Source organism: Cetorhinus maximus, unplaced genomic scaffold, assembly GCF_964194155.1.
Source record: "Cetorhinus maximus unplaced genomic scaffold, sCetMax3.hap1.1 HAP1_SCAFFOLD_1299, whole genome shotgun sequence".
NCBI classification, from domain to species: domain Eukaryota; kingdom Metazoa; phylum Chordata; class Chondrichthyes; order Lamniformes; family Cetorhinidae; genus Cetorhinus; species Cetorhinus maximus.
In genome coordinates, this window is record NW_027597240.1 from 33,275 (window position 1) to 56,409 (window position 23,135).

Consider the following 23,135-nt stretch of genomic DNA (forward strand, 5'->3'; position numbering starts at 1 on the left):
TAGACATGACCACTGAAACCTCCGGCTTTGATTCAGAAACTGGTTAGACATGACCACTGAAACCTCTGGCTTTGATTCAGAAACTGGTTAGACATGACCACTGAAACCTCCGGCTTTGATTCAGAAACTGGTTAGACATGACCACTGAAACCTCTGACTTTGATTCAGAAACTGGTTAGACATGACCACTGAAACCTCTGGCTTCGGTTCAGAAACTGGTTAGACATGACCGCTGAATTCTCCGACTTTGATTCAGAAACTGGTTGGACATGACCACTGAAACCTCTGATATGATTCAGGAAATGGTTAGACATGACCACTGAAACCTCCGGCTTTGATTCAGGAACTGGTTAGACATGACCACTGAAACCTCTGGATTTGATTCAGAAACTGGTTAGACATGACCACTGAAAGCCGTGGCTTTGATTCAGGAACTGGTTAGACATGAACACTGAAACCCTTGGCTTTGATTCAGGAACTGGTTAGACATGACCACTGAAACCTCTGGCTTTGATTCAGGAACTGGTTAGACATGACCACTGAAACCTCTGGCTTTGATTCAGGAACTGGTTAGACATGACCACTGGTACCTCTGGCTTTGATTCAGGACTGGTTAGACATGACCACTGAAACCTCCGGCTTTGATTCAGAAACTGGTTAGACATGACCACTGAAACCTCTGGCTTTGATTCAGAAACTGGTTAGATATGGCCACTGAATTCTCCAGCTTTGGTTCAGAAACTGGTTAGACATAACCACTGAAAGCTCTGCGATGATTCAGGAAATGGTTAGACATGACCACTGAAATCTCCGGCTTTGATTCAGAAACTGGTTAGACATGACCATTGAAAGCTCTGCTATGATTCAGGAGATGGTTAGACATGACCACTGAAATCTCCAGCTTTGGTTCAGAAACAGGTTAGTCATGACCATTGAAACCTCCGGCTTTGATTCAGAAAGTGGTTAGACATGGCCACTGCAAACTGTGGCTTTGATTCAGAAACTGGTTAGACATGACCACTGAAACACTTAGCTTTAATTCAGCAACTGGTTAGACATGATCTCTGAAACCTCTGGCTTTGATTCAGAAACTGGTTAGACATGACCACTGAAAGCCGTGGCTTTGATTCAGGAACTGGTTAGACATGACCACTGAAACCTCCGGCTTTGATACAGAGACTGGTTAGACATGACCACTGAACCCTCTGGCTTTGATACAGAGACTGGTTAGACATGACCACTGAAACCTCTGACTTTGATTCAGAAACTGGTTAGACATGACAACTGAAACCTCTGGCTTCGGTTCAGAAACTGGTCAGACATGACCACTGAAACCTCTGGCTTCGGTTCAGAAACTGGTTAGACATGACCACTGAAAGCCGTGGCTTTGATTCAGGAACTGGTTAGACATGACCACTGAAACCTCCGGCTTTGATACAGAGACTGGTTAGACATGACCACTGAACCCTCTGGCTTTAATACAGAGACTGGTTAGACATGACCACTGAAACCTCCGGCTTTGATACAGAGACTGGTTAGACATGACCACTGAACCCTCTGGCTTTGATACAGGGACTGGTTAGACAGGACCACTGAAACCTCCGGCTTTGATACAGAGACTGGTTAGACATGACCACTGAACCCTCTGGCTTTGATACAGAGACTGGTTAGACATGACCACTGAAACCTCTGACTTTGATTCAGAAACTGGTTAGACATGATGACTGAAACCTCTGGCTTCGGTTCAGAAACTGGTTAGACATGACCGCTGAAAGCTCTGATATGATTCAGGAAATGATTAGACATGACCATTGAAACCTCCGGCTTTGATTCAGGAACTGGTTAGACATGACCACTGAAACCTCTGGATTTGATTCAGAAACTGGTTAGAAATGAACACTGAAAGCCGTGGCATTGATTCAGGAACTGGTTAGACATGACCACTGAACCCTCTGGCTTTGATTCAGAAACTGGTTAGACATGACCACTGAAACCCTTGGCTTTGATTCAGAAACTGGTTAGACATGACCACTGAAACCTCTGGCTTTGATTCAGAAACTGGTTAGATATGGCCACTGAATTCTCCAGCTTTGGTTCAGAAACTGGTTAGTCATAACCCCTGAAAGCTCTGCTATGATTCAGGAACTGGTTAGACATGACCACTGAAATCTCCGGCTTTGATTCAGAAACTGGTTAGACATGACCACTGAAACCTCTGGCTTTGATTCAGAAAGTGGTTAGACATGACCACTGAAATCTCCAGCTTTGGTTCAGAAATTAGTTAGTCATGACCATTGAAACCTCCGGCTTTGATTCAGAAAGTGGTTAGACATGACCGCTGAAACACTTAGCTTTAATTCAGCAACTGGTTTAGACATGATCTCTGAAACCTCTGGCTTTTATTCAGAAACTGGTTAGACATGACCACTGAACCCTGTGGCTTTGATTCAGAAACTGGTTAGAAATGACCACTGAAATCCTTGGCTTTGAGTCAGAAACTTGTTAGACATGACCACTAAAACCTCCGGCTTTGATACAGAGACTGGTTAGACGTGACCACTGAAACCTCTGACTTTGATTCAGAAACTGGTTAGACATGACCACTGAAACCTCCGGCTTTGATTTAGGAACTGCTTAGACATGACCACTGAAACCTCTGGATTTGATTCAGAAACTGGTTAGAAATGACCACTGAAATCCTTGGCTTTGAGTCAGAAACTTGTTAGACATGACCACTAAAACCTCCGGCTTTGATACAGAGACTGGTTAGACGTGACCACTGAAACCTCTGACTTTGATTCAGAAACTGGTTAGACATGACCACTGAAACCTCCGGCTTTGATTTAGGAACTGCTTAGACATGACCACTGAAACCTCTGGATTTGATTCAGAAACTGGTTAGACATAACCACTGAAAGCTCTGCTATGATTCAGGAAATGGTTAGACAAGACTACTGAAATCTCCGGCTTTGATTCAGAAACTGGTTAGACATAACCACTGAAAGCTCTGCTATGATTCAGGAAATGGTTAGACATGACCACTGAAATCTCCGGCTTTGATTCAGGAACTGGTTAGACATGACCACTGAAATCTCTGGCTTTGAATCAGAAACTGGTTAGACATGACCACTGCAAACTCTGGCTTTAATTCAGCAACTGGTTAGATGTGATCTCTGAAACCTCGGGCTTTGATTCAGAAACTGGTTAGGCATGACCACTGAAAGCTCTGCTATGATTCAGGAAATGGTTAGACATGACCACTGAAACCTCCGGTTTTGATTCAGGAACTGTTTAGACATGACCACTGAAACCTCCGGCTTTGATTCAGAAACTGGTTAGTCGTGGCCACTGAAACCCTTGGCTTTGATTCAGAAGCTGGTTAGACATGACCACTGGAAGCCTTGGCGTTGATTCAGGAACTGGTTAGAAATGACCACTGAAACCTCTGGCTTTGATTCAGAAACTGGTTAGACATGACCACTGAAACCCTTGGCTTTGAGTCAGAATCTTGTTAGACATGACCACTGACACCTCCGGCTTTGATACAGAGACTGGTTAGACATGACCACTGAAACCTCTGACTTTGATTCAGAAACTGGTTAGACATGACCACTGAAACCCTTGGCTTTGAGTCAGAATCTTGTTAGACATGACCACTGAAACCTCCGGCTTTGATACAGAGACTGGTTAGATATGACCACTGAAACCTCTGGCATTGATTCAGAAACTGGTTAGACATGACCACTGAAACCTCTGGCTTCGGTTCAGAAACTGGTTAGACATGACCGCTGAATTCTCCGACTTTGATTCAGAAACTGGTTGGACATGACCACTGAAACCTCTGATATGATTCAGGAAATGGTTAGACATGACCACTGAAACCTCCGGCTTTGATTCAGGAACTGGTTAGACATGACCACTGAAACCTCTGGATTTGATTCAGAAACTGGTTAGACATGACCACTGAAAGCCGTGGCTTTGATTCAGGAACTGGTTAGACATGAACACTGAAACCCTTGGCTTTGATTCAGGAACTGGTTAGACATGACCACTGAAACCTCTGGCTTTGATTCAGGAACTGGTTAGACATGACCACTGAAACCTCTGGCTTTGATTCAGGAACTGGTTAGACATGACCACTGGTACCTCTGGCTTTGATTCAGGACTGGTTAGACATGACCACTGAAACCTCCGGCTTTGATTCAGAAACTGGTTAGACATGACCACTGAAACCTCTGGCTTTGATTCAGAAACTGGTTAGATATGGCCACTGAATTCTCCAGCTTTGGTTCAGAAACTGGTTAGACATAACCACTGAAACCCTTGGCTTTGATTCAGAAACTGGTTAGACATGACCACTGAAGGCCTTGGCTTTGATTCAGGAAATGGTTAGATATGACCACTGCAAACTCTGGCTTTGATTCAGAAACTGGTTAGATATGACCACTGAAACACTTAGCTTTGATTCAGCAACTGGTTAGACATGACCACTGAAAGCTCTGCTATGATTCAGGAAATGGTTAGACATGACCACTGAAACCTCCGGTTTTGATTCAGGAACTGTTTAGACATGACCACTGAAACCTCCGACTTTGATTCAGAAACTGGTTAGACGTGACCACTGAAACCCTTGGCTTTGATTCAGAAACTGGTTAGACGTGACCACTGAAACCTCTGGGTTTGATTCAGAAACTGGTTAGACGTGACCACTGAAACCTCTGGCTTTGATTCAGAAACTGGTTAGACGTGACCACTGAAACCTCTGGCTTTAATTCAGAAACTGGTTAGACGTGACCACTGAAACCTCTGGCTTTGATTCAGAAACTGGTTAGACATGACCACTGAAACCCTTGGCTTTGAGTCAGAAACTTGTTAGACATGACCACTGAAACCTCCGGCTTTGATACAGAGACTGGTTAGACATGACCACTGAAACCTCTGACTTTGATTCAGAAACTGGTTAGACATGACCACTGAAACCTCTGGCTTCGGTTCAGAAACTGGTTAGACATGACCACTGAAAGCCGTGGCATTGATTCAGGAACTGGTTAGACATGACCACTGAAACCTCCGGCTTTGATTCAGAAACTGGTTAGACATGACCACTGAAACCTCTGGCTTTGATTCAGAAACTGGTTAGATATGGCCACTGAATTCTCCAGCTTTGGTTCAGAAACTGGTTAGAAATGACCACTGAAACCCTTGGCTTTGAGTCAGAAACTTGTTAGACATGACCACTGAAACCTCCGGCTTTGATACAGAGACTGGTTAGACATGACCACTGAAACCTCTGACTTTGATTCAGAAACTGGTTAGACATGACCACTGAAACCTCTGGCTTCGGTTCAGAAACTGGTTAGACATGACCACTGAAAGCCGTGGCATTGATTCAGGAACTGGTTAGACATGACCACTGAAACCTCCGGCTTTGATTCAGAAACTGGTTAGACATGACCACTGAAACCTCTGGCTTTGATTCAGAAACTGGTTAGATATGGCCACTGAATTCTCCAGCTTTGGTTCAGAAACTGGTTAGAAATGACCACTGAAACCCTTGGCTTTGATTCAGAAACTGGTTAGACATGACCACTGAAGGCCTTGGCTTTGATTCAGGAAATGGTTAGACATGACCACTGCAAACTCTGGCTTTGATTCAGCAACTGGTTAGACATGACCACTGAAAGCTCTGCTATGATTCAGGAAATGGTTAGACATGACCACTGAAACCTCCGGTTTTGATTCAGGAACTGTTTAGACATGACCACTGAAACCTCCGACTTTGATTCAGAAACTGGTTAGACATGACCACTGAAACCTCTGGCTTTGATTCAGAAACTGGTTAGACATGACCATTGAAACCTCTGGCTTTGATTCAGAAACTGGTTAGACGTGACCACTGAAACCTCTGGCTTTGATTCAGAAACTGGTTAGACGTGACCACTGAAACCTCTGGCTTTGATTCAGAAACTGGTTAGACATGACCACTGAAACCCTTGGCTTTGAGTCAGAAACTTGTTAGACATGACCACTGAAACCTCCGGCTTTGATACAGAGACTGGTTAGACATGACCACTGAAACCTCTGACTTTGATTCAGAAACTGGTTAGACATGACCACTGAAACCTCTGGCTTCGGTTCAGAAACGGGTTAGACATGACCACTGAAAACCGTGGCATTGATTCAGGAACTGGTTAGACATGAACACTGATACCTCTGGCTTTGATTCAGGACTGGTTAGACATGACCACTGAAACCTCCGGCTTTGATTCAGAAACTGGTTAGACATGACCACTGAAACCTCTGGCTTTGATTCAGAAACTGGTTAGATATGGCCACTGAATTCTCCAGCTTTGGTTCAGAAACTGGTTAGACATAACCACTGAAAGCTCTGCTATGATTCAGGAAATGGTTAGACATGACCACTGAAATCTCCGGCTTTGATTCAGAAACTGGTTAGACATGACCATTGAAAGCTCTGCTATGATTCAGGAGATGGTTAGACATGACCACTGAAATCTCCAGCTTTGGTTCAGAAATTGGTTAGTCATGACCATTGAAACCTCCGGCTTTGATTCAAAAAGTGGTTAGACATGACCACTGCAAACTGTGGCTTTGATTCAGAAACTGGTTAGACATGACCACTGAAACACTTAGCTTTAATTCAGCAACTGGTTAGACATGATCTCTGAAACCTCTGGCTTTGATTCAGAAACTGGTTAGACATGACCACTGAAAGCCGTGGCTTTGATTCAGGAACTGGTTAGACATGACCACTGAAACCTCCGGCTTTGATACAGAGACTGGTTAGACATGACCACTGAACCCTCTGGCTTTGATACAGAGACTGGTTAGACATGACCACTGAAACCTCTGACTTTGATTCAGAAACTGGTTGGACATGACGACTGAAACCTCTGGCTTCGGTTCAGAAACTGGTTAGACATGACCACTGAAACCTCTGGCTTCGGTTCAGAAACTGGTTAGACATGACCGCTGAATTCTCCGACTTTGATTCAGAAACTGGTTAGATATGACCACTGAAAGCTCTGATATGATTGAGGAACTAGTTAGACATGACCACTGAAACCTCCGGCTTTGATTCAGAAACTGGTTAGACATGGCCACTGAAACCCTTGGCCTTGATTCAGAAACAGGTTAGACATGACCACTGATACCTCTGGCTTTGATTCAGGACTGGTTAGACATGACCACTGAAACCTCTGGCTTCGGTTCAGAAACTGGTCAGATATGACCGCTGAATTCTCCGACTTTGATTCAGAAACTGGTTAGATATGGCCACTGAAAGCTCTGATATGATTGAGGAACTGGTTAGACATGACCACTGAAACCTCCGGCTTTGATTCAGGAACTGGTTAGACATGACCACTGAAACCTCTGGATTTGATTCAGAAACTGGTTAGACATGACCACTGAAAGCCGTGGCTTTGATTCAGGAACTGGTTAGACATGACCACTGAAACCCTTGGCTTTGATTCAGAAACTGGTTAGACATGACCACTGAAACCCTTGGCTTTGATTCAGAAACTGGTTAGACATGACCACTGAAACCTCCGGCTTTGATTCAGAAACTGGTTAGACATGACCACTGAAACCTCTGGCTTTGATTCAGAAACTGGTTAGACATGACCACTGAAACCTCCGGCTTTGATTCAGAAACTGGTTAGACATGACCACTGAAACCTCTGACTTTGATTCAGAAACTGGTTAGACATGACCACTGAAACCTCTGGCTTCGGTTCAGAAACTGGTTAGACATGACCGCTGAATTCTCCGACTTTGATTCAGAAACTGGTTGGACATGACCACTGAAACCTCTGATATGATTCAGGAAATGGTTAGACATGACCACTGAAACCTCCGGCTTTGATTCAGGAACTGGTTAGACATGACCACTGAAACCTCTGGATTTGATTCAGAAACTGGTTAGACATGACCACTGAAAGCCGTGGCTTTGATTCAGGAACTGGTTAGACATGAACACTGAAACCCTTGGCTTTGATTCAGGAACTGGTTAGACATGACCACTGAAACCTCTGGCTTTGATTCAGGAACTGGTTAGACATGACCACTGAAACCTCTGGCTTTGATTCAGGAACTGGTTAGACATGACCACTGGTACCTCTGGCTTTGATTCAGGACTGGTTAGACATGACCACTGAAACCTCCGGCTTTGATTCAGAAACTGGTTAGACATGACCACTGAAACCTCTGGCTTTGATTCAGAAACTGGTTAGATATGGCCACTGAATTCTCCAGCTTTGGTTCAGAAACTGGTTAGACATAACCACTGAAAGCTCTGCGATGATTCAGGAAATGGTTAGACATGACCACTGAAATCTCCGGCTTTGATTCAGAAACTGGTTAGACATGACCATTGAAAGCTCTGCTATGATTCAGGAGATGGTTAGACATGACCACTGAAATCTCCAGCTTTGGTTCAGAAACAGGTTAGTCATGACCATTGAAACCTCCGGCTTTGATTCAGAAAGTGGTTAGACATGGCCACTGCAAACTGTGGCTTTGATTCAGAAACTGGTTAGACATGACCACTGAAACACTTAGCTTTAATTCAGCAACTGGTTAGACATGATCTCTGAAACCTCTGGCTTTGATTCAGAAACTGGTTAGACATGACCACTGAAAGCCGTGGCTTTGATTCAGGAACTGGTTAGACATGACCACTGAAACCTCCGGCTTTGATACAGAGACTGGTTAGACATGACCACTGAACCCTCTGGCTTTGATACAGAGACTGGTTAGACATGACCACTGAAACCTCTGACTTTGATTCAGAAACTGGTTAGACATGACAACTGAAACCTCTGGCTTCGGTTCAGAAACTGGTCAGACATGACCACTGAAACCTCTGGCTTCGGTTCAGAAACTGGTTAGACATGACCACTGAAAGCCGTGGCTTTGATTCAGGAACTGGTTAGACATGACCACTGAAACCTCCGGCTTTGATACAGAGACTGGTTAGACATGACCACTGAACCCTCTGGCTTTAATACAGAGACTGGTTAGACATGACCACTGAAACCTCCGGCTTTGATACAGAGACTGGTTAGACATGACCACTGAACCCTCTGGCTTTGATACAGAGACTGGTTAGACAGGACCACTGAAACCTCCGGCTTTGATACAGAGACTGGTTAGACATGACCACTGAACCCTCTGGCTTTGATACAGAGACTGGTTAGACATGACCACTGAAACCTCTGACTTTGATTCAGAAACTGGTTAGACATGATGACTGAAACCTCTGGCTTCGGTTCAGAAACTGGTTAGACATGACCGCTGAAAGCTCTGATATGATTCAGGAAATGATTAGACATGACCATTGAAACCTCCGGCTTTGATTCAGGAACTGGTTAGACATGACCACTGAAACCTCTGGATTTGATTCAGAAACTGGTTAGAAATGAACACTGAAAGCCGTGGCATTGATTCAGGAACTGGTTAGACATGACCACTGAACCCTCTGGCTTTGATTCAGAAACTGGTTAGACATGACCACTGAAACCCTTGGCTTTGATTCAGAAACTGGTTAGACATGACCACTGAAACCTCTGGCTTTGATTCAGAAACTGGTTAGATATGGCCACTGAATTCTCCAGCTTTGGTTCAGAAACTGGTTAGTCATAACCCCTGAAAGCTCTGCTATGATTCAGGAACTGGTTAGACATGACCACTGAAATCTCCGGCTTTGATTCAGAAACTGGTTAGACATGACCACTGAAACCTCTGGCTTTGATTCAGAAAGTGGTTAGACATGACCACTGAAATCTCCAGCTTTGGTTCAGAAATTAGTTAGTCATGACCATTGAAACCTCCGGCTTTGATTCAGAAAGTGGTTAGACATGACCGCTGAAACACTTAGCTTTAATTCAGCAACTGGTTTAGACATGATCTCTGAAACCTCTGGCTTTTATTCAGAAACTGGTTAGACATGACCACTGAACCCTGTGGCTTTGATTCAGAAACTGGTTAGAAATGACCACTGAAATCCTTGGCTTTGAGTCAGAAACTTGTTAGACATGACCACTAAAACCTCCGGCTTTGATACAGAGACTGGTTAGACGTGACCACTGAAACCTCTGACTTTGATTCAGAAACTGGTTAGACATGACCACTGAAACCTCCGGCTTTGATTTAGGAACTGCTTAGACATGACCACTGAAACCTCTGGATTTGATTCAGAAACTGGTTAGAAATGACCACTGAAATCCTTGGCTTTGAGTCAGAAACTTGTTAGACATGACCACTAAAACCTCCGGCTTTGATACAGAGACTGGTTAGACGTGACCACTGAAACCTCTGACTTTGATTCAGAAACTGGTTAGACATGACCACTGAAACCTCCGGCTTTGATTTAGGAACTGCTTAGACATGACCACTGAAACCTCTGGATTTGATTCAGAAACTGGTTAGACATAACCACTGAAAGCTCTGCTATGATTCAGGAAATGGTTAGACAAGACTACTGAAATCTCCGGCTTTGATTCAGAAACTGGTTAGACATAACCACTGAAAGCTCTGCTATGATTCAGGAAATGGTTAGACATGACCACTGAAATCTCCGGCTTTGATTCAGGAACTGGTTAGACATGACCACTGAAATCTCTGGCTTTGAATCAGAAACTGGTTAGACATGACCACTGCAAACTCTGGCTTTAATTCAGCAACTGGTTAGATGTGATCTCTGAAACCTCGGGCTTTGATTCAGAAACTGGTTAGGCATGACCACTGAAAGCTCTGCTATGATTCAGGAAATGGTTAGACATGACCACTGAAACCTCCGGTTTTGATTCAGGAACTGTTTAGACATGACCACTGAAACCTCCGGCTTTGATTCAGAAACTGGTTAGTCGTGGCCACTGAAACCCTTGGCTTTGATTCAGAAGCTGGTTAGACATGACCACTGGAAGCCTTGGCGTTGATTCAGGAACTGGTTAGAAATGACCACTGAAACCTCTGGCTTTGATTCAGAAACTGGTTAGACATGACCACTGAAACCCTTGGCTTTGAGTCAGAATCTTGTTAGACATGACCACTGACACCTCCGGCTTTGATACAGAGACTGGTTAGACATGACCACTGAAACCTCTGACTTTGATTCAGAAACTGGTTAGACATGACCACTGAAACCCTTGGCTTTGAGTCAGAATCTTGTTAGACATGACCACTGAAACCTCCGGCTTTGATACAGAGACTGGTTAGATATGACCACTGAAACCTCTGGCTTTGGTACAGAAACTGGTTAGACATGATCGCAGAATTCTCCGACTTTGATTCAGAAACTGGTTAGATATGGCCATTGACACTGTGGATTTGATTCAGAAACTGGTTAGACATGACCACTGAAAGCTCTGATATGATTCAGGAAATGGTTAGGCATGACCACTGAATCCTCCGGCTTTGATTCAGGAACTGGTTAGACATGACCACTGAATCCTCCGGCTTTGATTCAGGAACTGGTTAGACATGACCACTGAAACCTCTGGATTTGATTCAGAAACTGGTTAGACATGACCACTGAAAGCTGTGGCTTTGATTCAGGAACTGGTTAGACATGACCACTGAACCCGCTGGCTTTGATTCAGAAACTGGTTAGACATGACCGCTGAAACCCTTGGCTTTGATTCAGAAACTGGTTAGATATGACCACTGAATCCTCTGGCTTTGATTAAGAAACTGGTTAGACATGACCACTGAAACCTCCAGCTTTGATTCAGAAACTGGTTAGACATGACCACTGAAACCTCTGGCTTTGATTCAGAAACTGGTTAGATATGGCCACTGAATTCTCCAGCTTTGGTTCAGAAACTGGTTAGACATAACCACTGAAAGCTCTGCTATGATTCAGGAAATGGATAGACATGACCACTGAAATCTCCGGCTTTGATTCAGAAACTGGTTAGACATGACCACTGAAAGCTCTGCTATGATTCAGGAAATGGTTAGACATGACCACTGAAATCTGCCGCTTTGTTTCAGGAACTGGTTAGACGTGACCACTGAAACCTCTGGCTTTGATTCAGAAAGTGGTTAGACATGACCACTGAATTCTCCAGCTTTGGTTCAGAAACTGGTTAGTCATGACCATTGAAACCTCTGGCTTTGATTCAGAAACTGGTTAGACATGACCACTGGATGTTCTGCTATGATTCAGGAAATGGTTAGACATGGCCACTGAAACCTCCAGCTTTGATTCAGGAACTGGTTAGACATGACCACAGAAACCTCTGGCTTTGATTCAGAAAGTGGTTAGACATGACCATTGAAACCTCTGGCTTTGATTCAGCAACTGGTTAGACATGACCACTGAAACCTCTGGCTTTAATTCAGAAACTGGTTAGATAAGACCACTGAAGCCCTTGGCTTTGATTGAGGAACTGGTTAGACATGACCACTGAAAACTCTGGCTTTGATTCAAAAACTGGTTAGACATAACCACTGAAAGCTCTGCTATGATTCAGGAAATGGTTAGACATGACTACTGAAATCTCCAGCTTTGATTCAGAAACTGATTAGACATGACCACCGAAACCTTTGGCGTGGATTCAGGAACTGGTTAGGCATGACCACTGAAACCTCCGGCTTTGATTCAGGAACTGGCTCGACATGACCACTGAAACCTCTGCCTTTGATTCAGAAACTGGTTAGACGTGACCGCTGAAACCTCCGGCTTTGATTCAGAAACTGGTTAGATATGGACACTGACACTGTGGATTTGATTCAGAAACTGGTTAGACATGACCACTGAAAGCTCTGATATGATTCAGGAAATGGTTAGACATGACCACTGAAACCTCCGGCTTTGATTCAGGAACTGGTTTGACATGACCACTGAAACCTCTGGATTTGATTCAGAAACTGGTTAGACATGACCACTGAACCCTCTGGCTTTGATTCAGAAACTGGTTAGACATGATCACTGAAACCCTTGGCTTTGATTCAGAAACTGGTTAGACATGACCACTGAAACCTCTGGCTTTGATTCAGAAACTGGTTAGATATGGCCACTGAATTCTCCAGCTTTGGTTCAGAAACTGGTTAGGCATGACCACTGAAAGCTCTGCTATGATTCAGGAAATGGTCAGACATGACCACTGTAATCTCCGGCTTTGATTCAGCAACTGCTTAGACATGACCACTGAAAGCTCTGCTATGATTCAGGAAATGGTTAGACATGACCACTGAAACCTCTGGCTTTGATTCAGAAACTGGTTCGACATGACAATTGAATTCTCCAGCTTTGGTTCAGAAACTGGTTAGTCATGACCATTGAACCCTCTGGCTTTGATTCAGATACTGGTTAGACATGACCACTGTATGTTCTGCTATGATTCAGGAAATGGTTAGACATGACCACTGAAATCTCCGGCTTTGATTCAGGAACTGGTTAGACATGTCCACTGAAACCCTTGGGTTTGATTCAGGAACTGGCTAGACAGGACCACTGAAACCCTTGGCTTTGGTTCACAAACTGGTTGGACATGACCACTGAGAGCTCTGATATGATTCAGGAAATAGTTAGACATGACCACTGAAACCTCCGGCTTTGATTCAGAAACTGGTTGGACATGACCATTGAAATCTCTGGCTTTCATTCAGAAACTGGTTAGACATAACCGCTGAATTCTCCGGCTTTGATTCAGAAACTGGTTAGATATGGCCACTGAAGCTCTAGCTTTGATTCAGAAACTGGTTAGACATGACCACTGAAACCTCTGGCTTTGGTTCACAAACTGGTTGGACATGACCACTGAGAGCTCTGATATGATTCAGGAAATAGTTAGACATGACCACTGAAACCTCCGGCTTTGATTCAGAAACTGGTTAGACATGACCATTGATACCTCGGGCTTTGATTCAGAAACTGGTTAGACATAACCGCTGAATTCTCCGGCTTTGATTCAGAAACTGGTTAGATATGGCCACTGAAGCTCTAGCTTTGATTCAGAAACTGGTTAGACATGACCACTGAAACCTCCGGCTTTGATTCACAAACTGGTTGGACATGACCACTGAGAGCTCTGATATGATTCAGGAAATAGTTAGACATGACCACTGAAACCTCCGGCTTTGATTCAGAAACTGGTTAGACATGAACATTGATACCTTGGGCTTTGATTCAGGAACTGGTTAGTAATGACCACTGATACCCTTGGCTTTGATTCAGGAACTGGTTCGACATGACCACTGAAAACTCTGGCTTTGATTCAAAAACTGGTTAGACATGACCACTGCAAACTCTGGCTTTGATTCAAAAACTGGTTAGACATGACAACTGAAACCTTTGGTGTGGATTCAGGAACTGGTTAGACATGACCACTGAAACCTCTGGCTTTGATTCAGAAACTGATTAGACATGACCACCGAAACCTTTGGCGTGGATTCAGGAACTGGTTAGGCATGACCACTGAAACCTCTGCCTTTGATTCAGAAACTGGTTAGACGTGACCACTGAAACCTCCGGCTTTGATTCAGAAACTGGTTAGACATGACCACTGAAACCTCCGGCTTTGATTCAGGAACTGGTTCGACATGAACACTGAAACCTCTGCCTTTGATTCAGAAACTGGTTAGACGTGACCACTGAAACCTCCGGCTTTGATTCAGAAACTGGTTAGACATGACCACTGAAACCTCTGGCTTTGGTTCATTAAACTGGTTAGACATGACCGCTGAATTCTCTGACTTTGATTCAGAAACTGGTTAGATATGGCCACTGACACTCTGGATTTGATTCAGAAACTGGTTAGACATGACCACTGAAAGCTCTGATATGATTCAGGAAATGGTTAGACATGACCACTGAAACCTCTGGCTTTGATTCAGGAACTGGTTAGACATGACAACTGAAACCTCTGGATTTGATTCAGAAACTGTTTAGACATGACCACTGAAAGCCGTGGCTTTGATTCAGGAACTGGTTAGACATGACCACTGAACCCTCTGGCTTTGATTCATAAACTGGTTAGACATGATCACTGAAACCCTTGGCTTTGATTCAGAAACTGGTTAGACATGACCATTGAAACCTCTGGCTTTGATTCAGAAAATGGTTAGACATGACCATTGAAAGCTCTGGCTTTCATTCAGAAACTGGTTAGACATAACCGCTGAATTCTCCAGCTTTGATTCAGAAACTGGTTAGATATGGCCACTGAAGCTCTAGCCTTGATTCAGAAACTGGTTAGACATGACCACTGAAACCTCCGGCTTTGATTCAGAAACTGGTTAGACAAGACCATTGATACCTCGGGCTTTGATTCAGGAACTGGTTAGACATGACCACTGAAAACTCTGGCGTTGATTCAAAAACTGGCTAGACATGACCACTGAAACCTTTGGCGTGGATTCAGGAACTGGTTAGACATGACCACTGAAACCTCTGGCTTTGATTCAGAAACTGATTAGACATGACCACTGAAACCTTTGGCGTGGATTCAGGAACTGGTTAGGCATGACCACTGAAACCTCCGGCTTTGATTCAGAATCTTATTAGAAATGACCACTGAAACCTCTGCCTTTGATTCAGAAACTGGTTAGACGTGACCACTGAAAGCTCTGCTATGATTCAGGAAATGGTTAGACAAGACCACTGAAACCTCTGTCTTTGATTCAGAAACTGGTTAGACATGGCCACTGAAACTCTTGGCTTTGATTCATGAACTGCTTAGACATGACCAGTGAAACCTCTGGCTTTGATTCAGGAACTGGTTAGACATCACCACTGAAACCTCCGGCTCTGATAAAGAAACTGGTTAGATATGACCACTGAAACCTCTGGCTTTGATTCAGGAACTGGTTAGACATGACCACTGAAACCTCTGGCTTTGATTCAGAAACTGGCTAGACATCACCACTGAAACCTCCGGCTCTGATAAAGAAACTGGTTAGATATGACCACTGAAACCTCTGGCTTTGATTCAGGAACTGGTTAGATATGACCACTGAATTATCCGGCGTTGTTTCAGAAACTGTTTAGATATGGCCACTGAAGCTCTAGCTTTGATTCAGAATCTGGTTGGACATGGCCACTGAGTTCTTCAGCTTTGGTTCAGAAACTGGTTAGACATGACCATTGCAACCTCCGGCGTTAATTCAGAAACTGGTTAGACATGAATACTGAAAGTTCTGCTATTATTCCGGAAATGGTTAGACGTGACCACTGAAATCTCCGGCTTTGATTCAGGAACTGGTTAGACATGACCACTGAAACCACTGGTTTTGATTCAGAAAGTGGTTAGGCATGACCACTGAAACCCTTCGCTTTGATTCAGAAACTGGTTAGACATGACCGCTGAAACCTCCGTCTTTGATTCAGAAACTGGTTAGATATGACCACTGAAGCCTTTGGCTTTGATTGAGGAACAGGTTAGACATGTCCACTGAAACCTCTGGCTTTGATTCAGGAACTGTTTAGACATGACCACTGAAACCGTTGGCTTTCATTCAGCAACTGGTTAGACATGTCCACTGAAACCTCTGGCTTTGATTCAGGAACTGTTTAGACATGACCACTGAAACCGTTGGCTTTCATTCAGCAACTGGTTAGACATGTCCACTGAAACCTCTGGCTTTGATTCAGGAACTGTTTAGACATGACCACTGAAACCTCTGGCTTTGATTCAGCAACTGTTTAGACATGACCACTGAAGCCCTAAGCTTTTATTCAGAAACTGGTTAGACATGACCATTGAAAGCTCTGGCTTTGATTCAGAAACTGGTTAGACATAACCGCTGAATTCTCCGGCTTCGATTCAGAAACTGGTTAGATATGGCCACTGAAGCTCTAGCTTTGATTCAGAAACTGGTTAGACATGACCACTGAAACCTCCGGCTTTGATTCACAAACTGGTTGGACATGACCACTGAGAGCTCTGATATGCTTCAGGAAATAGTTAGACATGACCACTGAAACCCTTGGCTTTGATTCAAGAACTGGTTAGACATGACCACTGAAACCTCTGGCTTTGATTCAAAAACTGGTTAGACATGACCACTGAAACCTTTGGCGTGGATTCAGGAACTGGTTAGACATGACCACTGAAACATCTGGCTTTGATTCAGAAACTGATTAGACATGACCACTGAAACCTTTGGCGTGCATTCAGGAACTGGTTAGACATGACCACTGAAACCTCCGGCTTTGATTCAGAAACTTATTAGACATGACCACTGAAACTTACGGCTTTGATTCAGGAACTGGTTCGACATGACCACTGAAACCTCTGCCTTTGATTCAGAAACTGGTTAGACGTGACCACTGAAACCCTTGGCTTTGATTGAGGAACTGGTTAGACATGACCACTGAAACCTTTGGCTTTGATTCAGGAAATGGTTAGATATGACCACTGAAAGCTCTGGCTTTGATTCAGGAACTGGTTAGACATGACCACTGAAACCTCTGTCTTTGATTCAGAAACTGGTTAGACATGACCACTGAAACTCTTGGCTTTGATTCAGGAACTGCTTAGACATGACCACTGAAACCCTTGGCTTTGATTGAGGAACTGGTTAGACATGACCACTGAAACCTTTGGCTTTGATTCAGGAAATGGTTAGATATGACCACTGAAATCTCTGGCTTTGATTCAGGAACTGGCTAGACAGGACCACTGAAACCCTTGGCTTTGATTGAGGAACTGGTTAGACATGACCACAAACCTCTGGCTTTGATTCAGAAACTGGTTAGACATGACCACTGAAACCGTTGGTTTTGATTCAGGAACTGGTTAGACATGACCGCTGAAGCCCTAGGTTTTTATTCAGAAACTGGTTAGACATGACCATTGAAACCTCCGGCTTTGATTCATGAACTGGTGAGACATGACCACTGAAACCTCTGGTTTTGATTCAGAAACTGGTTAGACATGACCACTGAAACCTCTGGCTTTGAAACAGAAACTGGTTTGACATGACCACTGAAACCTCCGGCTTTGATTCAGAAACTGATTAGACATGACCACTGAAACCTTTGGCTTTGAATCAGGAACTGGTTAGACTTGACCACTGAAACCTCCGGCTTTGATTCAGAAACAGGTTAGACATGACCACTGCAAACTCTGGCTTTGATTCAGAAACTGGTTAGACATGACCACTGTAACCCTTGGCTTTGATTCAGAAACTGGTTAGACATGACCACTGAAACCTCTGGCTTTGAAACAGAAACTGGTTTGACATGACCACTGAAACCTCCGGCTTTGCTTCAGAAACTGGTTAGACATGACCACTGAAACTCTTGGCTTTGATTCAGGAAATGGTTAGACATGACCACTGCAAACTCTGGGTTTGATTCAGAAACTGGTTAGACATGACCACTGAAACCCTTGGCTTTGATTCAGAAACTGGTTAGACATGACCACTGAATCCTCCGGCTTTGATTCAGAATCTGGTTAGACATGTCCACTGAAACCTCCGTTTTGATTCAGGATCTGGTTACGCATGACCACTGAAACCTCCAGCTTTGATTCAGGAACTGGTTAGACATGGGCACTGAAACCCTTGGCTTTGATTGAGGAACTGGTTAGACATGACCACTGAAACCTTTGGCTTTGATTCAGGAAATAGTTAGATATGACCACTGAAAGCTCTGGCTTTGATTTAAGAACTGGCTAGACAGGACCACTGAAACCCTTGGCTTTGATTGAGGAACTGGTTAGACATGACCACTGAAACCTTTGGCTTTGATTCAGGAAATAGTTAGATATGACCACTGAAAGCTCTGGCTTTGATTTAAGAACTGGCTAGACAGGACCACTGAAACCCTTGGCTGTGATTCAGAAACTGGTTAGACATGACCACTGAAACCGTTGGCTTTGATTCAGAAACTGGTTAGATATGACCACTGAAGCCCTTGGTGTTGTTTCCGAAACTGGTTAACATGACCACTGAATCCTCTGGCTTTGATTCAGCAACTGGTTAGACATGACCACTGAAACCTCTGGCTTTGAAACAGAAAGTGGTTAGACATGACCACTGAAACCATTGGCTTTGATTCAGAAACTGGTTTGACATGACCACTGAAATCTCTGGCTTGGTATCCAGCCAGGTTTTATTTCATTTCAAAAGTACCCTGTCCATTTATCCATTTATTCTTCTTTCCCTCTCTATCTCTCTCTCTGTCTCTCTTCTTTCTTCCTTCTTCCTTCCTATCTGAAAATATTGTACTCCTCCAGGCTCACCTTCCAGTTTTGATCAGCAGAAAAATCCCACTGACTCAATCCACCTCCTGAATAAAGCATTAAAATCTGGCTGTATTTGTAGAGAATTGAATTATCTAAGGGCTGCTCTTTCTCCCTGCCCATAGGTGGTAAAAATGATGATTGTGGTGGTAACCACATTTGCTGTGTGCTGGCTTCCCTATCACATCTACTTCCTACTCTACCTCTTCCACCCTGAGATCTACCAGAAGAAGTACATCCAGCAAGTGTACCTGACCATCATCTGGCTTGCAATGAGCTCCACAATGTACAACCCCATCATCTACTGCTGCCTCAATGACCGGTAAGTCCTAACAGGGGAAAGGAATCTCCTTCTCTACTACTGTTAAAACAAAGTCATGACCAGCACACTGGAGAATTCCCCAGGGTCTTTGGCAGCCAAACTGGATGAGCGGCTAAAGCAGATTGTTCACAACCTTGACACTGAGATGAGTTTCCAGCTATGTATTCACACTACCTTGATCACTGCCTATTTTTACCTCTCTAACATCACCCGACTCCACCCTTGCCTCAGCTCAGTTGCTACTGAAAGCCTCAACTATGCTTTTATTACCTCTAGGCTTGGCTATTCAAATACACTCCTGGCCAGTTTGTCCTCTGTAAAGTTGAGGCCATAGAAATCTCATACCAAGTCCTGTTCACCCATCATCCCTGTGCTCACTGACCTAGTTAGGCCACAACTTGGTTTTAAAATTCTCATTCTTCTTTTTTGATCCCTCTATGGCCTTGCCCCTCCCTATTTCCAGAATCTCCTCCAGTCCTGTAACCCTCTGATGTGTCAGTGCTCCTTCAATTCTGACCTGGAGCATTCTCAATTTTAATCATTGCACCAGAGGTAACTGTGCCTTCAACTGCCAATACGCTAAACTCTCTATTCCCTGTTGAAATCTCTCCATCTCTCTTTTTCCTCCTTTAAGATGTTCCTTAAAGCCTATCTGTTCGACCAGGTTTTTGGTCATCTGCCCTCATATCTCCTTATGTGGCTTGGTGCCAAATTTCATTTGATAACATTCATGTGTTGGGACTTCCTCTTACATTAAAGGTGTCATACAACAGGCTGTTATACTGCACAATGACCCCTTAGGGCTTCACTTCTGTGGAATTCCACTGAATTACAACTTGACAGATGTTAGTGGCTTACTGAGACCTCAGCAAAGTAGCTGTTCTTCATGTGTGAGTTTTTGCAATGTAGGGATTCACTGCGAATTCCATTCTGCATCTGAATTCCACCAGTGCAGACTTACAGTCCAGCAATACTTCGATCACAGGGTGTGTATATCCAGTATCGGAGATGCTCTCTCTGTATAATCCCCAAGTTGTCGCTTGTGGGTTCAGTGTGAGAGTGTATAATTTGCATTGGTGTCGACATCATGACAGGCCCAATTCCCTGGCATCCATGTCCAACCCCCTTTAGAACACTCTATTTGTGGTGGGGAGGGGGCTGATGCCACTTATTGTCTTATTAAAAATCAAAACCTGCTTTTTTGGGAGTCCACTTGCACCACCTGGTGGCCTGGACACTCCATCTGTCTGAGTGGAGTTGCCCCTAGTATGACACTGGTTCCCTCTGAGCCAGGGAAGCAACATGGGGACTCCACACCAGTACCTTCTGGCTCTCTTCACGTCATTTGCCTTGTAAAGGATACAGGGAGGTATAGCTCTACCATATGAGTCAGCTGGACTCCCAGAGTTGATGTAAGTGGAACCGTCTCGTGTGACCCATCAGAATTCTTGAGGAAATCCCTGGCCATTATATGTGCTAGACAGACAATGGTGAGACTCTGCGGTTGATTTCTGTTTCAGGTTCCGGGCTGGATTCCGCCGTGTTTTCCGCTGGTGTCCATTTGTCAAAAACAGTGATTACGAGGGGTTGGAGATGAAATCTACCAAGTACTTTCAAAACCAAGGCAGCATGTATAAGGTTAGCCGGATGGAGACTACCGTATCCACGGTCATCAATCAGAATGAGGACGATGCCGAAGAGACCATCAAGGCAACACACTTGTCACTGGACCTGACCTTGAATGGATCTTCACGCAGCATCACAAAGACTGGGTCTGAGCCCTCCAGTGTCTATGGCAGGCCAGATCCCTATTAAGTGGTCAGATCTAATGAATGGCCCTAATCTAAAGTGAGCAAATTATTCAAAACAGCTGGCAGCCATTGTTCAGCTACTGGGAGGTCACCACCTAATGAACCTACTCCAATACATCTCAGCTTGGTGGTCCTTCAAAGCTAGCAATTGGAGACTTCAAATCAAAATGGAACCACTAATTTGGGCCCCAAACACTTCAACCCTGCAGCTCATAAAATATCCCTTGAACATATCCCTTGTAAATTACTTGCTCCTTGATATTGAGAACTCTTTTGGAAAGTGCTTGCTACATGACCCCCTTATCTTTAAAGTGGTATATTTGTAAAACTCTTGATAGCCCACCAACCTCCTCAGGCAATAGGCTTGTACACTTCCTCTCCTGACCTCCAAATGTGTTGAATTCTGCCATGCTCCCTCAGCACCCAGTATAGAACACAACACAAAACTTCACAACCTCATGACTCACCACTTCTAAAATTGATCCTCCAAATGATGCAAAGAAACTCATCCAGATGTTTCTCATTATAACAAGACACACAGATCATCTTCCCAACAGCTACAAAGTTTACCAACTGAGTGGGAAAAAGACCATAAGATCATTGGGTTCCAAAGCATTAAGTGCCAGTGCGGGAATCTGGTACGATGTAACTATGGAATCTATTCTCAATTTATTTTCACCATGATGTCCCATATTGAATTGCTGAAGCTGCCTCATCAGATAATTCCAAGAGTATTTAGGTGATCACATGGCATTTGGTTGATGAGAGACTGGATGAGTCATAAAGGATGTGAGATATGGAGAATGTGTGAGAGAAAACGGGAACATGATAGAAGGAGGACGTGAGAATTTGAGAGAAGGGGGACGTGAGAATGTGAGAGAAGGGGGATGTAAGATAAAGGAGATGTTAGAAAAGTAGAATGTGAGAGAACATAAGAAGTAGGAACAGGAGACCATTCGGCCCATTGAGCCTGCTCCGCCATTCAATAAGATCATGGCTGATCTTCTTGTGTTTTGGCTTCCACATTTCCATCTACCCCCGATAACCTTTGATTCCCTTGCCTAACAAGAATCTATCTATCGCTGCTTTAAAAATATTCAATGACCCTGCCTCCACCGCCTTCTGAGGCAGAGAGTTCCAAAGCTGCATAACTCTCTAAGAGAAAAACATTTCTCCTCATCTCTGTCCTAAAAGGGCGACCCCTAATTTTAAAACAGTGCCCCCTAGTTCTGGACTCACCCACAAGAGGAAACATCCTTTCGACATCCACCTTGTCAAGATCATTCAGGTTCTTGTACACTTCAATCAAATCATCCCTCACTCTTCTAAACCCCAGTGAAAACAAGCCCAGTCTTTCCAAGCTTTCTTCATAAGTCAACCCACTCATTCCAGGTATCAATCTAGTAAACCTCCTCTGAACCGCCTCCAATGCATTTACATCCTTCCTTAAATAAGAAGACCAAAACTGCACACAGTATTCGAGGTGCGGTCTCACCAATGCCCTGTATAACTGAAGCATAACATCCTTACTTTTATGTTCAATCCCTCTCATAACAGGGGATCGCATTCCATTAACCTTCTTAATTACTTGCTGTACCTGTATGCTAACTTTTTGTGACTCATGTACTAGAACACTTAAATCTCCCTGCATCTCAGAATTATGCAGCCATTCTTCATTTAAGTAATACTCAGCTTTTTTGTTCTTCCTGCCAAAGTGAACACATTAAACTCCATTTGCCAGATCTTTGCCCACTCACTCAACCTATCTATATCCATCTGCAACCT

At 43.8% G+C, this 23,135-nt stretch overlaps 1 protein-coding gene across 1 annotated transcript in view; it reads left to right on the plus strand.

Moving 5' to 3' along the window:
* LOC144676026 (substance-P receptor-like) overlaps positions 1–21,354 on the plus strand; it is a gene marked incomplete at its 5' end in the record, with an annotated part of 52,966 nt that extends 31,612 nt beyond the window's left edge. Inside the window, 2 exons of the mRNA XM_078536549.1 lie at positions 19,343–19,539; positions 21,060–21,354. Of these exons, the coding sequence (XP_078392675.1) occupies positions 19,343–19,539; positions 21,060–21,354 (492 nt within the window). The remainder of the gene's footprint in view (positions 1–19,342; positions 19,540–21,059) is intronic.
* Between the last annotated feature and the right edge of the window lie 1,781 nt (positions 21,355–23,135).